The 17,143-nt window shown below is 45.7% G+C and overlaps 1 protein-coding gene across 6 annotated transcripts in view; it reads right to left on the bottom strand.

Moving 5' to 3' along the window:
• Positions 1-84: 84 nt before the first annotated feature.
• The window catches only part of SGSM1 (small G protein signaling modulator 1), an 89,425-nt gene continuing 72,366 nt past the window's right edge, over positions 85-17,143 (bottom strand). For 5 of the 6 annotated variants that reach the window (XM_059408679.1, XM_059408681.1, XM_059408677.1 and 2 more), the window contains 6 exons: positions 16,251-16,375; positions 14,267-14,349; positions 8,574-8,683; positions 6,494-6,590; positions 5,228-5,395; positions 85-2,283 (listed from right to left, as the gene is read on the bottom strand). In XM_059408679.1, coding sequence (XP_059264662.1) covers positions 2,195-2,283; positions 5,228-5,395; positions 6,494-6,590; positions 8,574-8,683; positions 14,267-14,349; positions 16,251-16,375 — 672 coding nt within the window. In that variant the 3' untranslated portion in view covers positions 85-2,194. The remainder of the gene's footprint in view (positions 2,284-5,227; positions 5,396-6,493; positions 6,591-8,573; positions 8,684-14,266; positions 14,350-16,250; positions 16,376-17,143) is intronic. The other variant, XM_059408680.1, reaches the window with a different exon arrangement.

The raw sequence follows: 17,143 nt of genomic DNA, 5'->3' as shown, positions 1-17,143 counted from the left end.
CTTCCACGGCGAACACTTCTCCTCTCCTTTGTATTAAAACAAATTCCCAAAGCCCAGAAACAAAAAAGAACCCATATTCACACATTTCTCTGTTTATATATATTTTCTCTCTATATAGACACAACTCTTCAGTAAAGAGTTACGAGATATGTTGGCAACACTGAAAAAAGGAGGCGGGCACCCCATAGACAGGACAACTTCCACACACTCGATTTCCAGGACACAAGGACATGCACGATGTACGGAGACCAAAAAAAGCACAGTAAGCCGAATAAATAGGCGATGTTCCAAATCACAACCATGGACACTTCTCTGGAACACCGCGAGAGAGAAGGCGGAGAAGGGACTGTGTGCTGTACTTTGTGACTGGTCTGTCAAGAAAATAAATATGAGTTGGAAGGTCTAGGACCTGGGTCTTGCTGAAATAATGTCCTCCGTAATGAACAGCTGAGTGGCTAGATACACTTTGAACCAAAGGGGGGTTTTGCACATATTTTCCCCGTCTTGGGAAGGCAGGGGACCAGATGAAGGAGACACGATTGTCATGGAGCACACTCTTTGGAGGCAAGCATCATTTAGATCTTCCCCATACTGCTCAAGAAGCCCCCACGGCAGGGACGAAGGGAGTTGGATACAGTGGAAGGCACTGGGACGGAGGGATTAACCTTCACAAGCACGCAGGGCAGGGGTTCCTTCCCATCCTGGTTTGCTCAGGACAGAGGACCAACATATCCTCTCTGTAAGGGCTTCGATGGGCTTTGAGTCTCCTCCCCTCTCCCAAATCCTCCCTGCCATTCTGGGGAGGAGACTTCCAACTCGAGACTGCTTCTCCAGATTCCCAAGCATTCTCAGAAAAGGTTGGCAGGAACACTCCTACAGAAGGACTGGTGGGCAGGGTGAACCAGCCAGCTCAGCGGCTCTCCGCGATTGGCAGCCCTCTCCATGATGACACGAAAGGGACTGTTCCCAGACTGAGCCGTGATTCTGGTCCCAGGTCATCAGCATGTTTGCCAAGGAAAACACATGTCCCAGTCAACCTGGCTGACCTCTGCCTTCCTTATGCCCCTTTGTCCTGAGCGAGCCAGGCACCTAGGGAAAAGCCAGCCTCTCTGACTTCTCTAGAAGGGGCTTTCATCAACACACACCTTCTAAGCTTCCACAGCACCAGACCCCACGTGCTGAAGGGGAGGCGAGGTCTTCCCCAGGAGGTGAAGGAAGGAATGAGGTCTCTGCCCTGTCTGGGAGGGGATGGGGGCTCTGCGCAGGACCCCGAGGAGCCTCAGGCTGTCCCACTCCTCAGGTGTCTCTCACACTCCATTACCCTTCCAGGGAGAGGACTTTCTTGAAAAGAAAGAAAAGAAGTCTCTCCTGGGGTCAGGTGGAGGAGAAAAAAAATGAGAGAATAGAGCAAATGGTATCCAGGCTCCCGAGATGGATGTGGACTCCTGCAGGCCTCTGCTGAATGGGAAGGGACCTCAGGCCACACGTAGTGTCAAGAAAAGGCAGGGAGGGAGATACGCTGGGAAGCCCTTGGGGACATCAGTGGTTCTCTAGTGGGGACATGTGGCAATATCTGGAAACGTTTTGGTTGTCACAACTGGGTTGGGGAGGGGGCCCTACTTGCATCTAGCAGGTAGAGGCCAGGATCCTGCTCAACACCCTACAATACACAGCCCCCACAGAAAAGAATTATCCAGCCCCAATGTCAACAGTGCCAAGGTACAAAAACTGCACTAAGCTAACCTTCCAGCCATGTTCTGTTCTCCGAAGGCCCATTCCAGAGCACAGAGGTAGTCCCATGGACCTCTCCTACACCAATTCCCCCCAAAATTCCCTCCCCAAGTCTCATCTGACAGAACAACTTGGAGGCATTGGGACAGAATAAGAGAAGCGACCCTTCTGGAGGCCATCCACGAAAAGGCTCCCTCTGACCACTGACACACCCCAACTCCCGCAGGGAGGAATCCCAGACTCGGACAATCTTTGGTCAAACGGGAAAACATAAGGCTGAACTGAAGGGGCAACCCCTCGACCCCACCTGCCTGGGTGGCCAAAGTTGGGGTAGTTTCTCTTTGCACAGAAGTCCATGCTCATGAACAGACACCGGGACCTTGCTCCCAGGGCAGCTGGGAGTGAAAAGTGGGCTGGGCAGGCGGATGGCAGCTCGGCAGACAAGGCCCAGGGGAGCAGGCCCTCACTTGTTCTCGATCAGAGTCTGCACCTTGTACACGAGGTCCCGGGCCAGCTTCAGGACGTGTTTGGTGTTGTGCCGTTCGGCCATTTCTGAAAGAGCAGAAGGCAAGAGCTCATGAGCCTCCTTCTGTGTCCATCCTGGGGCCCCCCTCAAGGCTTCTGGGCGGGAGGCGGGGGGTCTCTGGGGAAGCCCCATCATCACCATCTTGCATCATTCTCAAGCAGAGACCTTGGGGTATGACCTGCCCCTTTGGACCCTGGTTTCCTCATCTGTAAAATAGGGGTTACAACAGTTTCTGCCTCACGAGGCTATTGTGAGATCAAACCAGAGACTGTGGGTTCACAGCATGTGCTTGAAAAGTTAGGTCTTCCCACCCACCTTGTATAAATACCACGACTAGGGACCTTTCAAGAAAGCAAAGCTGGGGGTGCCTGGGTGGCTCAGTCATTAAGCATCTGCCTTCAGCTCAGGTCATGAGCCCAGGGTCCTGGGACCGAGTCCAACATCGGGCTCTCCGCTTGGTGGGAAACCTGCTTCTCCCTCTCCCTCTGCCCCTCCCCTGGCTTGCGTTCTTTCTCTCACTCCCTCTCAGATAAATAAATAAATAAAATCTTTGGGAAAAAAAAAAAGAAAGCGATGTGAGCACAGAGTCAATGTTAAAAGGTACGAAAGGATGAAGCAACAGGAAATGGGAAGGGAGAGGAGAAAGTAAAAATAATAATTTTATTAAGAGCTACATAAAATGATTGGATCTTTAGAGCAGACTAACCCTAAACCTAGATGTTTATCATAAAGAAATCATTTACTGGAAGAAAAAGACACCAAGACCAGTCCCAGACTGGCTACCATACCCCAGGGTGTCAGTGAACTCATGAAACTGTAAGGGAGACAGAATGATATTCCACATCTGCTCAATACCTCACAAACCAGTAGTACAAGGGAGGTCACAAACTGGACTACATTCCCATCAATGACTTTATATCTTTGCAACACTAGGTTTTCTGCAAGCAGTTGAAGAAAGCAAGTTTGAGAAAAAGCAAAAGAATGTGAAAATCACTGTGGAATAAGAAATAAAGGAAGTTACTGGTGTCCAATCTAGTTCTAAGGTTTGAGAAGCTACACAAGCCCAACAGGGGCACACATCCCATTAATTGTTACAGTTATTTAAGAGTGAAATAAAAATATTTTCTTTTGACTGTGGAAAAGATGGGATGGGGAAGAAAGATTTATTAATGAACCCATTAAATGCCACGTGGTTTCTTGGGTTGGATGCTGGAGCAGAAAAAAGGCATCACCTAAAAACCAAGCCAGGGGCACCTGGGTGGCTCAGTGGGTTAAGCATCTGCCTTCAGCTCAGGTCATGATCTCAGGGTCCTGGGATCGAGCTCTGTGTTGGGCTCTGTGCTCCGTGGAGAGTCTGTGTCTCCCTCTGCAGCTTCCCCTCCTCGTGCTCTTTCCCTCTCTCTCAAATACTAAAAATCTTAAACAAAAATAGGCAAAATCAAATAAAATTTACAGTTTAAAAATAATGTGCCGATGTTAACTTCTTAGTTGTGACAAATGTTCTAGGATCAGGTTAATGTAGAGACATTAGGGATGCCTGGGTGGAGGGTAGCAAGAACCCTCTGTACTATCTTTTCAGCTTTCCTTTAAATCTAGTTATTCCAAAATAAAATGTTTGTTTTAAAAATAAAAATGAAATAATGTCTCCGGGATGCCTGACTGGCTCAGTCACGAGAGCATGTAAATTCTTTTTATTTATTTTTATTTTTTTATTTCATTTTTTAAAAAGATTTATTTACCTGACAGAGAGAGAGCAAGCAAGCACAAGAAAGAACACAAGAGTGGGGAGGGGCAGAGGGAGAGGCAGGGAGCCTGATGTGGGGCTCAATTCCAGGACCCTGAGATTATGACCCAAACCAAAGGTAGACACTTCACCAACTGAGCCACCCAGGTGCCCCAGAGTGTGTAACTCTTGATCTTGGGGATGTGAGTTCCATCCCCAGGTTGGGTGTAGAGATTACTTAAAAAGAAAATCTTAAGAGGCGCCTGGGTGGCTCAGTGGGTTAAAGCCTCTGCTTTCGGCTCAAGTCATGATCCCAGTGTCCTGGGATCAAGCCCCGCATCGGGCTCTCTGCTTGGCAGGGAGCCTGCTTCTCCCTCTCTCTCTGTCTGCCTCTCTGCCTACTTGTGATCTCTGTCTGTCAAATGAATAAATAAATAAATCTTTAAAAAAAAAAAAAGAAAAAGAAAAGAAAAAAGTAATAATGTTTCTGGGGTAAGGTCAAAGGTTTTTTTTTCTTCTTCTTCTTCTTTTGCTTTTTTTTTTTTTTTTTTTTTCCAAAATCACCTCTAGGTTTTAAAAAAACGTTTAAATAGTGATAATAGGAGCAAGAGCTTCCAGCTCTGGGCCCCTCAGATGAGCTGCGTATCAGTGTGATTGAGTTTGTCCATGTTGTCTCATTAACTGTCCCAACATCTCTTTGAGGGAGGGGTAAGTACCATTCTCCACCCCCTGCCCCACAAGGAATCTGGAGTCCAGAGACAGCAAGTCACTTGCCCAAGGTCACATAGCTCCCAGGTGGCTGGGATCAGAATCCATAGTTGTTTGATTTCAAAGATGTGCCTGTCTCACATCACTTCAAATGCCTTCCTAGAGCTGCTTTTGGGCCCATCAACCCTCCAAAGCAGACACTTTGACCCCATTTTACAGATGAGGAAGAGACGCTTAGAAAGAGGGGAAGTGACTTATATCCATGGGCACAGCTGGTTAGTGGCAGAGCCAGGGTTCGCCCTGAGCTTGATTTCAACATCCCTGCTCCTTCTGCTAGATTCCTGAGAAAATCGCATTCTCCATGTTACAAGATGTCAACTCGTCCATCTGGAAATAGAAGAAGCTGATGGAAACCCTTAGCCCCACCTTATCCCCTCCACCACGTGTCAATCTCAATGCATCTCCCACCCTCTGAGGCCCCAGAAAGGGGCCCGTCAGAAGCCCATATGCCTCAGATGACACCCTGGTCATGTGGGTACCGTTAAAGAATTTGATGATGTCCGTGAAGTCCATATTGTTCTCCAAGATGATGTCCCGGTAGACCTCCACCAGAGCCAGCGCGATGAAGAGGACATAGTGGGCGGATGAGACGTGTTTGGCTGCCCAAATGGTCTCCCAGACAGAGAAGACGTCATCATAGATGAGTTCTACCAACACACCAGCACGCACATGCGTGGGGAGAGGGTCAGCCACGGAGCTCCAGGTGCCACCCTCCCTCTGGGAAAATCCCAGGCCACCTGCGCCCTGTGCTTCTGTCCTTATGCAGCAGACAGAGCTCAGGTCAGGAGGTAGGAAACCTGCACTCTGCCCCTTGACCATGAGAAGACCCAGTTTCCCTATCTGTAGAGAAGGCTATGTGGACTGGGGGGTTGTAAGTTTCCAGCTGCTGTGAGGGAAGGAACTGAGCATGGTCGGGTTTGATTTACACTGACCTGTCCCTGCTCTACCCCTTGACTGGCATTCCCCTTTCTGCCTGCACCTTACATCTCTGGCACGCACGAGGTATCCCCTTGCTTCTGCACATAGGCAGAGCTGGCTGCTGGCTCTGGCGCTGGTCAAGAAACAAGAGAGAGCAATGGTGGAGAGCAAGGGTTCTGGTGTCCAGTCAACTCAGTTTGAATCCGGCCCCACCATTTACTGGCAAGGTGACCTTGGGCTAGTCACTTCCCCTCCACCAGCTTCTCCCTCTCCTCCTCTGTTGTAAGTGGGGTGAGGCTTGAGAAGAAAATACATAGAAATGGCTCAGCACACTGCCTGGCATATTGTTACATGTCGATTACATGTAACGAACATGTTATCACATGTTTATTAACACTTCCCTGCAGGGGAGCATTACCCCCACTTTGCAAAGTACCAGGGAGCTGGGCTATGCCCCATTTCTAAGTCACACAGGACACATGCCACATGGGGCAAGGGGTGCCTTGCCTCCGATAAGCAGCATAACAGAATGGAAGGGAACTAACTGGGCTTAGGAGGTGGACAGAGGGGGCCTAAACTCCTGCTCCACTGGTCCTACATTGGAATTAGATTCTTCGCCTTAGTTTCCTCATATGTAACCACATCTATAGAGTAGTGTCATTGCAAACCAGGGCACGTGAGCCAATAGTCAGAACTCGATAAACGGGTGTTCCTCTCTTTGTCTGGCTGTGTTCCGACACCCCCAGACTCTCCTCCATGGTCCTTTTCTTCCCCTGAGGTTCTGCTGCAAAGAGCCTGGGAACAATGCCCCGGTTTGAAGTTAGTACCTCGCTTGAAATCCAGCAGGAACCAGCGGTAGCAGAAGTAGAAGTGGGTGTAGTCCCCATTCTGATGCATCAGCTCAAAGAGCTCTGAGTCCAGAATCTGCCCACAGGAGAGAAGGCTAGCATCAGCCTCCTGGGAAGTGGCTGGCCGACAGGGATCCCCTGAATAGAGGATGACCCCCTCACCCGACACCATACAGCCCTTACGACCAGGAGGAGTTAAACAATGGACTAAAGATTTGAAATGAAAACCTACCCAGCTCAGGTCAACTCAGAAGGTTTCTCCAAAGAAGAGATGCAAATAAACTATAAAACCCATGAGAGAGGTTCAGCAAATTCGTCAGGAAAATGCAAATCAAAACTCTAAGGAGATACCCCTTCACACCCTCTAGGACAAGAATGGAGAATCAAAAGGACAGACAATGAAGCGTTTGTAGGGGTGGGGAGAAACCGGAGGCCCTGTTGGTGGCTGTGAGGTCACTGCCATGGATGTCACCAAGAGACATGCAGATGGATGGCCATGTGAAACCTGGACACGAATGTTCATAGCAGCACAATTCCCAAGAGCCCAAGAGGAGAAACAATTCCCAACAGCCCAAGAGGAGAAACAACGCAAGGGTCCGTCAGTGAATGGTTGCATACACAAAATGTGGCAAAGCCCCCATGGGGCATCGTTTGGCAATAGAAAGGGCACGGCTTCCCAACACCTGCTACCCCATGGATGGACCCTAAAAACTCGCCACTGAGTGAAAGCAGCCAGACACAGGAGGCCACGTGTTCTGTTACTGCATTTCTATGAAATGACCGGAATCGGCCATACGGAGACAGAGAGTCGACTAGCGGTTGCCGGGAGCTGGGGAGAGGAACAGATGTTACTGTGGTTCCTGGGGTTTCTTTTTGGGGTGCTGAAGATATTCTGAAATTCGTGATGGTTTCACCACTGTAATTATGCTAGATTTTGTATATTTAGAAAGGGTAAACGGCATGGTATGTGAATTATATCTCAATAAAGCTGTGTGTGTGTGTGAGAAATATACCCAGATGTTACTTTGAGGAAAAGGACCAATACAAGCAAACATCTATTTTTTTGGTTAAATTCAATTAATTAACATATAGTGCATTATTATTTTCAGAGGCAAAGGTCAGTGATTCATCAGTCTTATATAACACCCAGTGCTCATTACATCAAGTGCCCTCTTAATCCCCATCACCCAGTTACCCCATCCCTCCATCCCCTCCCCTACAGCAACCCTCAGTTTGTTTCCTATGATTAAGGAGTCTCTTACAGTTTGTTCCCCTCTTTGATTTCATCTTGTTTTATTATTTCCGGCCTTTCCCTATGATTCTCTGTTTTGTGTCTTAAATTCCATATGAGTGAGATGTATAAATTGTCTTTCTCTGATTGACTTATTTTGCTTAGCATAATACCCTCTCGTTCTACCCATGTCATTGCAAATGGCAAGATTTCGGTTTTTTGATGGTTGCATAATATTCCATTATATATATATACACCACATCTTTATTCATTCATCTCTTGATGGACATGTAGGTTCTTTCCATAGTTTGGCTATTGTGGACATTGCTGCTACAAACATGTGGATGTATGTGCCCCTTTGGATCACTACATTTGTATCTTTGGGTAAATACCCAGTAGTGCAATTGCTGGATAATAAGGTAGCTCTATTTTTAACTTCTTGGACCCTCCATGCTGTTTTCCAGAGTGGTTGCACCAGCTTACATTCCCAACAACAGTATGGGAGGGTTCCCCTTTCTCCACATCCTTGCCAACACCTGTTGTTTTCCAACTGGTTAGTTTTGGCCATTCTGACCAGTGTAAGGTGGTATCTCAGTGTGGTTTTGATCTGTATTTATTTCCCTGACAAGTAAACATCTTTTTAAGGGCCAGAGCCATATCTTGTTCATTATGTAGCCATGGGGCCTGGCTCAGTGAGACAGAATGAAGGCGTTGATCTGAGCTAATGGAGTCAGAACGAACTGAACTGAGTTAGACTACATGTGGCTGGTCTGTTGATGAAGGGAGCTCTGGGCTGAGGGCTATATGATTGAATAGGACCGGTCATACCTGGATCAGCGACCTCATGTTGGCAAAGTGCGTATCCATGGCACCTCCGTGGGGGAAGTTCTGGTTCATTCGCTTCATCAGCTCCGTGAAGCAGCTGAAGGCAAGGGCCTCTGGGGAAAGAGCACAGGAGAAATGGTCACCTCTGCCACTGCCCAAGAAACCCAAGCTCCCAAGGTGATCCCAAGGTCAAAGGCCCCAAGCTGGTTCATGAGGTCCAAAGCCAGAGGAGAAACACACAGACAAGGGAGAGCCAGTGTATCCCACTTGAGGGAATGTTCTTTAGTCTTAACCACATGCTTTCTACCCGTGAGGGGTTGAATAGCCTTTCTTTTAGCACATACAGGTCTCCTCTCTCTCAGGGCTCTTTTTGGCCAGGACTGTTTCTCATGACCTTGGAAGTTGCAAGGGCAGTTGCCATGTATTCTACGGGAGGCTTCTCTATTGGAATTTGTCTGATGTTTTTCTCACGATGAAACTGGGATTTGGGGTTATTGGGAGAAGGGCCACATGGGTAACAGGCCATTTTATCTTATTTAATTATACTTATTTATTTTTTAAGATTTTATTTATTTATTTGACAGACAGAGATCACAAGTAGGCAGAGAGGCAGGCAGAGAGAGAGGGAGGAAGCAGGCTCCCTGCTGAGCAGAGAGCCCGAAGCGGGCAGGATCCCAGGACCCCGAGATCATGACCCGAGCTAAAGACAGAGGCTTCACCCAGGCGCCCCTTTTTCCTTTTTTTTTTTTTTTTTTTTTGGTAATAGGCCATTTTTTTTTATTTATTTATTTTTTCTGTTCCAGGTTTTATTAATTTTTTTTAAAATACTTTTTTAATTTTTTTTTTATAAACATATATTTTTATCCCCATTTTAATCAGATTGTGTTGCCAAAGGCACCTGCTACCCACATGACTTAAGAATGGTAACGTTAATTTCAGTCACCTTGCTGTCGCAGAATTTGTCAGGTCTCTTCACCACAGCGTTTCTTTCTTGCCTGCACCTGCTTCTACACTGAACTTCTGGGAAGGAAGTCACAATGCACAGCTCTTGTCTAGGGAGTGTGGCGTTATGCTCCTCATTTTTTACCAGCCTTATGGAGATTCACACCACAGAAAACTCACCGTTTTATTTATTTTTAAAGATTTTATGTATTTATTTGACAGAGAGAGAGAGAGCTCACAAGTAGGCAGAGAGAGAGGAGGAAGGAGACTACTTGCTGAACAGAGAGCCTGATGCAGGGCTCGATCCCAGGACCTTGAGTTCATGACCTGAGCCAAAGGCAGAGGCTTAACCCACTGTGCCAATCAGGTGCCCCAAACTCACTGTTTTAAATGTACAGCTCCAATTTTTAGTATAATTCCCAGAATTGTGGAACCATCCTCTAGAAGGTCAGAACATTTTCCTCGCCCCCAAAAGACACCTCCACACATCAGCAGTTATGGAGCATTTCCCTCTTCCCCCAGCCCCTGTCAGCCATTAATCTGTTTCCTGTCTCTATAGCTTTGCCTCTTCTGGAAATTTCCAATAAATGGAACCATGCATTATTAGGAACTGCCATGCTGCCTTCTAAAATGGCAAACTTTTTTTTTTTTTTTTAAGATTTTATTTATTTGACAGAGAGAGACATGCGAGAGAGGGAACACAAGTGGGGGAACAGGAGAGGAAGGAGGAGGCTTCCCGCCAAGCAGGGAGCCTGATGCAGGGCTAGATCCCAAGACCCCGGGATCATGACCTGAGCTGAAGGCAGACGCTTAACAACTGAGCCTCCCAGGCACCCCAAAAATGTCAAACATTTTACAATCTCACTAGCTAAGTATAACAGCACTACTGTCTCCATATTATCACTAACACGAAACAGTTTGCATTGTTTTGATTCTAGTCATCTTCGTGGGTGTGCAATGGTATCTCACTGTGGTTTTCATTTGCATGTCCCTAGTGATGAAAGATAATGAGCATCTTTTAATAGGCTTACTGGACAACTGTATGTCTATTCTGTTGAGAAATGTCTATCCAAACCTTTGTTCATTTTTCATTGGGTCATTTCCTTTTATTATTGAACTGTAAAAGCTCTTAATATATCTTGGATATAAGTCCCTTATATTATACACGTGATTTGCAAGCATTTTCTTCAATTCTTTGGGCTCTCTTCATCTTCTTGAGGGTGTCCTTTGAAGCACAATAGTTTTTAATTTGGGGCAAGTCTAATTTGTTTTTAATTTTCTCACTTTATTCTTTTGGTGCCATATCTAAGAAACCACTGCTTAACACTCAAAGTCATTAAACCAAGGTCACAAAGATGTATGCCTTTGTTTTCCTCTAATAATTTTATTGTTTCAACTCTTATATTTGGGTCTATGGTCCATTTTGGGTTAGTGGTTTTGCATATAGTATGAAGCATGACTCTGACTTCAAGCTTGTGCGTGCAGATGCTTGGTTGTTTCAGCATCATATGTCGGAAAGACTCTTCTTTCCTCACTGAGCTGAAATGTCTCGGCACCCTTGTCAAAATCACCTGACGTAAATGTGTGAGAAACACTTATTTCCAGACTTCCAATTTTATTGTACTGATCTAAGTGTCTATCCTTGGGGAAGTACCATACTCTCTTGATTACTCTATTGTAGTAGGCTTTGAAATTGGGAACTGTGCACCCTCTAACATCTTCTTTCTCCAAACTGATTTTGCTATTCTTGGTCCCTTGCATTTTGAATTTTGGGACCAGCTTTCCCATCTGTACAAAAAAATGCAGCTGGGGTGTTGGTAGGGACAGTAGTAAATTTTGATCAGTTTAGAGAGAATGGCCAACTTAATACTGCCAAGTCTTCTGATTCATAAACATGAGGAGTCTATTTATTTAGATCTCTAACTTTTTAAAGAAATTTATTTATTTGAGACAGAGTACACAAATGTGTAGGGGAGGGGTAGAAGGAGAGGAAGAAGCAGACTTCCCACTGAGCAGGGAGACCTGGGTTCAACCCCAGGACCCTGGGATCATCACCACCTGAGCCAAAGGCAGACACTTAACTGAATGAGCCACCCAGGTACCCCTAGCTCTTAAATTTTGTTAACAATGTTGTACAGTTTTGGTATACAGGCATACTTTGTTTTATTATACTTTTCTGATATTGCTTTTTTTTTTTTTTAAAACAAATTGAAAGTCTGTGGCAACCCTGCATCAAGGAAGTCTATCTACCAGCATCATTTTTCCAACAGAATTTGCTCCCTTCATGTCTCTGCATCACATTTTGGTAATTCTAGCAATGTTTCAGTCATTTTCATTATTATTATATCTGTTATGGTGATCTGTAATCAATGATTATGAATTGACAATAGCTCAGATAATGGTTAGTAATTTTTTATCAAAAAGGTGTTTTTAGGGGTGCCTGGGTGGCTCAGTATGTTGGGCCTCTGCCTTCAGCTCAAGTCATGGTCTCAGGATTTGGGATAGAGACCCGCACTGGGCTCTCTGCTTAGCAGGGAGTCGCTTCCCTTCTCTCTCTGCCTGCCTCTCTACCTACTTGTGATCTCTCTCTCTGTCAAGTAAATAAAAAAATCTTTTCTTTAAAAGATTTTATTTATTTATTTATTTTTAAAGATTTCATTTATTTATTTGACAGAGAGAGATCACAAGTAGGCAGAGAGGCAGGCAGAGAGAGAGAGAGGAGGAAGCAGACCCCCTGCCGAGCAGAGAGCCCGATGCGGGACTTGATCCCAGGACCCTGAGATCATGACCTGAGCCGAAGGCAGCGGCTGAACCCACTGAGCCACCCAGGCGCCCAAAAGATTTTATTTATTTATTTGACAGAGATCTCAAGTAGGCAGAGGTAGGCAGTGGGAGGTGGGAGGGCAGGAAGCAGGCTCCCTGCTGAGTAGAGAGCCCAATGCAAGGCTCAATCCCAGGACCCTGAGATCATGACCTGAACTGAAGGCAGAGGCTTAATCCACTGAGCCATCCAGGTGCCCCAATAAATATTTTTTTTAAAAAGGTATTTTTAAATTAAGGTATATACATTATTTTTTTAGACATAATGCTATTACACACTGAACAGACTACAGTGTAGCGCAAACACAATTTGCATGTGTGTTGGGAAAAGAAAAAATTAATTTGACTCGCTTTAATGCAATATTTCCTGTATCATAGTGATCTGGAATTGAACTTGTAAATCTTCCACTTCTTCTGTTAAATTTATTCATAAATATCTTCTTTTAGATGCTCTTACAATTGGAACTGTCTTCCTCATTTTGCTTTTGGATTGTTGAATGCAAGTGTACATAAGTGCAACTGACTTTTGTATATGTATCTTGTATGTTACAACCTTGTTGAACTTTTAAAATTAGCTCCAATACTTTTTTGTCGGGGGGACAGTGCGAGAGGGAGAGAAAGGATCCAGCATAGAGCCTGACATGGAGCTCGATCTTACAACGCTGAGATCATGACCTGAATCAAAATCAAGAGTCAGATGCTAACAGATTGAGCCACCCAGGCTCCCTGCCAATACTTTTTTCTTATTCCTTGGGATTACTATATGCAAAAATCACATCATCTGCAAGTAGACAACTTTACTTCCTTTCCAGTACAGCTACCTTTTATTTCTTTTGCTTCCCTAATTGTCCTGTCTAGAACCTTTTGTAGCAAAAGTGGACATCCTAGGGGCACCTGGGTGGCTCAGTGGATTAAAGCCTCTACTTTTGGCTCAGGTCATGATCCCAGGGTGCTGGGATCGAGCCCCGCATCTGGCTCTCTGCTCCGTAGGGAGCCTGCTTCCTCCTCTCTCTCTCTCTGCCTACCTGAGATCTCCCTCTGTCAAATAAATAAATAAAAATCTTAAAAAAAAAAAAAGTGGACATCCTTGTCTTTTTCCTGATTGTAGGAGAAAAGCATTCAGTCTTTCACCATTGATATGAATTAGCTGTAGGTTTTTCTTACATGCCTTTTATCACATTTAGGAAGTTCCCTTCTATTCCTAGTTTGTTGAGTATTTTTAACATGAGATAGTGTGAGATTTGGCCAAATGCCACTTTGTCGTCAATGAAGACAACTGTGTCATTTTTGTCCTTTATTCTATTAAGATAGTGAATTGCACTGATTTATTTTCGTTCATTAAACCAGTCTGCATATGATGAGTTATGTGTCTCTTGGTCACGGTATATATAGTCCTGTTATATTTTGCTGGATTCAGTTTGTAAGTGTTTTGTGGAGGATTTTTATCTTTATAGTCATAAAGGACATCAGTCTGTAGTTTTCTTTTCTTGTGATGTCTTTGTCTGGTATTGGTATCAAGGTACTGATGGGTCCTCATATAAGGAATGGTCTTACAGAATGAGTTGGGAAGCATTCCCTCCTATTCTATCTTTTGGAAGAGTTTGTGAAAGATTGCTATTATTTCTTTTTTAAGTGTTCGGTAGATTCACCGTGAAGACACCTGGGCCTGGGTTTGTCTTTGTCCGCATTCACATTTGTACAATCAGTCGCTAGGAAAGGCCTGGCTGGGTGTTGGGCACCTGGCAGTAAGTGTTGGCTAATATGGAACAACAAGACTTTTTATTTCACTGGGACCTTGGTGTGTTCACCAACAGGTCCTCTGAGCACCTGCACTGACCCATTCCGTGGAGTCACAAAATGAGGTTACCCTCCCCTCCCCTGCAGTAGGAAGAAAATTTGCACCCCTGGACATGGAGTGGGGAGGACATACTCACCGTCATCCAGGATGACCAGCAGTGGAGCCAGGAGATCACACATGCCCTGGACATAGCCGGTCTCAATGTGCTGCCAGATGTAGCTACAAGAGAGAGACCAGGGGCCCAAGGATGGCATTTGTGACCCGTCTCTCCAACCCACTAGTTCTCTCCCTCCTCCCTGGCATGGTCCTCCATCTCTCACCTGGACCACTCACTCATTGAGGTCCCACCTGCATCCCCTGTCTCCATCTGACACTCTTCAAACATCTTATTCTCAGCCACCACAATGGCCTTCCTAAATCTCAACTCAAAACTCCACATGCTCGCAGGTTCCCCGCTGTGACAAGACGATAAGCAAACTCCATCACTGGGGGTACAAGGCATTCAGCGTCATCCCCCAATCCATCTTTGTGTCCCCGCCATGACCTCCTGGTACTTTCTCCTCTCTGGCACACATTCACGCCCCTGTGCTTTGCCCTAGCTGTTCCGTACTTGGGGTTCCCATCTGCCCCTTAATAATAAGAACTAATATTTACTGAGCATTTACTGTATACTCAGCCACATACACATGCGTGTGATAACCATGAAGTTATCAAAATAATTGTATGAGAAAGGTATTATCATATCCCATTTTACAGATGAGGAGACTGAGGCCCAGAGACATCAGTAACATGCATAGAATCATACACCTGCTAATAAATGGCAGAGGCAGGATTTGAACCCAGGAAGCCTCACCTCAAAGCCAAGTGGTTTCTTGAGTTTCTCCTAATTTTGCCAAAGGCCATCTTGAATGTCACCTCCTGTGAAGCCTTCCATGTTTTCTCCCAAGGCCATACCCCAGAAAAAGCTGGTCTATCCTTTCTTCCCCAGTACCTCTTCATTTTACTGTATTAAAGTTCCTTATATTTGTATCTCCTCAACTCAGTTTTGAGAGAGAATGATTGCTCAGGAGAGTGCAAAATTGAATAGTTAAGAGATAGTACTTATTAATAAAAATGTGTTAGAACAAGGGTTGGCAACCCTTTCCTGAGAGATCCAGATAATAACTATTTGCTGCTTTGCATGCCGTATGTGCTCTGTCTGAACTACTCAATTCTGCAGAAGCAGTCACAGATACTACATGAACAAATGGGCATGGATGAATTCTAATTTATTTACAAAATGGGGGTGGGCTGGATTTGGCCTGTGGGTTATACTACTAGTTTGTGAGCTCCTGAGTTAGAGTAGCATGGAGAGATGGCCAGGATGCATTCTCACATGTATAAAGCAAGTTGTAGAAAACCCAGTATTAATCCCATATGGGTAAAATATAAAAAAGTTAAAACACATACACATGCGTGTGATATTACATTATATATGTGATCTATTGTGTTATTTTACACATATAATACACAGATGGCTCGTGAGGATGTTTACTCAATTGTCAGCAGAGTTCTTTTAGCGGAGGGGGCGTTACGACTGGAGAGAGAAGCAGTTTCTCTTCAGACCTTATGAACTTCTGGATTTGCTGACTGATAGATGTTTTTAATAAGCCTGAGTTACTTCCACATTTTAAGAAATAAGATACTCAGTATGTAGTGAAAAGTAGTAAGAAGCTCCAGGTCTTGGCTTAGGGAAATAAAGGACAAGATTCTAGAACCTAAGAGAAAGGGGTATGAGCTCCTGTTCAGCCAACTGACCCCACTGGGCGACTTGAGCAGTATGGTAGCCATCCACTTTTGTTTCCTTCCCTGCAGATGGGGTAGCGTTGACTCTACAGCCTTGCTATGTGGGCGAGGCAAAACAGCCTTAGTATGGGGCTCAGGGGAGTGCCTGGTATACAGTAAGTGCTTAATAAATGCTCAGTTGTTATCATTGCTCTGGTTGTTAGCTTACTGTCAATGTGGCCTGGCATAAACAGGTGGGCAAGGAGACAGCGGCAGAGGCTGCCATCCGGCTGGGTTCCCTGGGCCCCGTGTCTGCCACCCCTGGCCGCGCCCACAGACCTCCTCCCCTCAGCCACCTGCACATGATGTTCCGCAGCTTCTCCAGATTGGCAGGTGTGAAGTACCAGTAGTTGCGGTCACACCTCTGCACATCCTTCTCGATGCGGTGCAAGTTCACCGTGTACAGATCCAGGAGCTCCGGCTGCAGGCCCCGGGGGAGGGGAAGGAAAGGACGATTACACCTCCACTCCTCCCAGAGGTAGGATGCCAGAGGTTCTCCCTCTGCCCTCCTCACCCTCTCTTGCTGCCCCTGAAAAGCATCTCCTCTCCCAGGACCAGGTGGGTGCTTCATTTTGTTTCTGTTGTTGCCTCTGAAAGCCTCTTTTTACTTCGTATGATGAGAGTTCTTTGGCTTTTCCCCCTTCAATGAAACAAGACAACTCTGGAAGGTGCACAGACTAACTACCCATTGAGTGGATGAGGGTCGTAACTAGCTGGAGGTGCCCCCTCCCCCGCCAGTACCCGACAGGAAGAAGGGAGGAAGCGAGCAGGAGTCGGGTTCTGGCCTGAAAACTTGACCCTGCCTGAAAACAAGGTGCAATGATATGGCAAGAAAAATATGGGAACATTTCAAGGCCAAAATTTAACCCACAAAGGTAAGTAAATACCAAATCTGGCTCTTGTCTTGAAGGAAGCTTCCAAATGGGCAAACAGAAGCTTGGGTTGAATGGTTTTGGGGTCCTTGTACCCTAAGGCAAGGAATCGAATAAGAGACTCTCCTGCATTTAAGGTGGGACCCCCAAGGACCCGGATCCCCAGTAAGGGAATCCTGGAAGAAAAACTAACATTTGGGGTCTCAAGGACAGCGGCCTGCCTTGAATAGAGGGCTCAAGTGAAGCATAAAGTATATCCCCCTGGATAATTAAGAGTTTCAGATCAGGTTTATAATGCACACAGGTGTGTAACCCGA

This window comes from Mustela nigripes, chromosome 8 (assembly GCF_022355385.1).
Source record: "Mustela nigripes isolate SB6536 chromosome 8, MUSNIG.SB6536, whole genome shotgun sequence".
NCBI lineage: Eukaryota > Metazoa > Chordata > Mammalia > Carnivora > Mustelidae > Mustela > Mustela nigripes.
The sequence above is the reverse complement of the archived record's forward strand: the minus strand, read 5'-3'. Positions and strand labels throughout refer to the sequence as shown.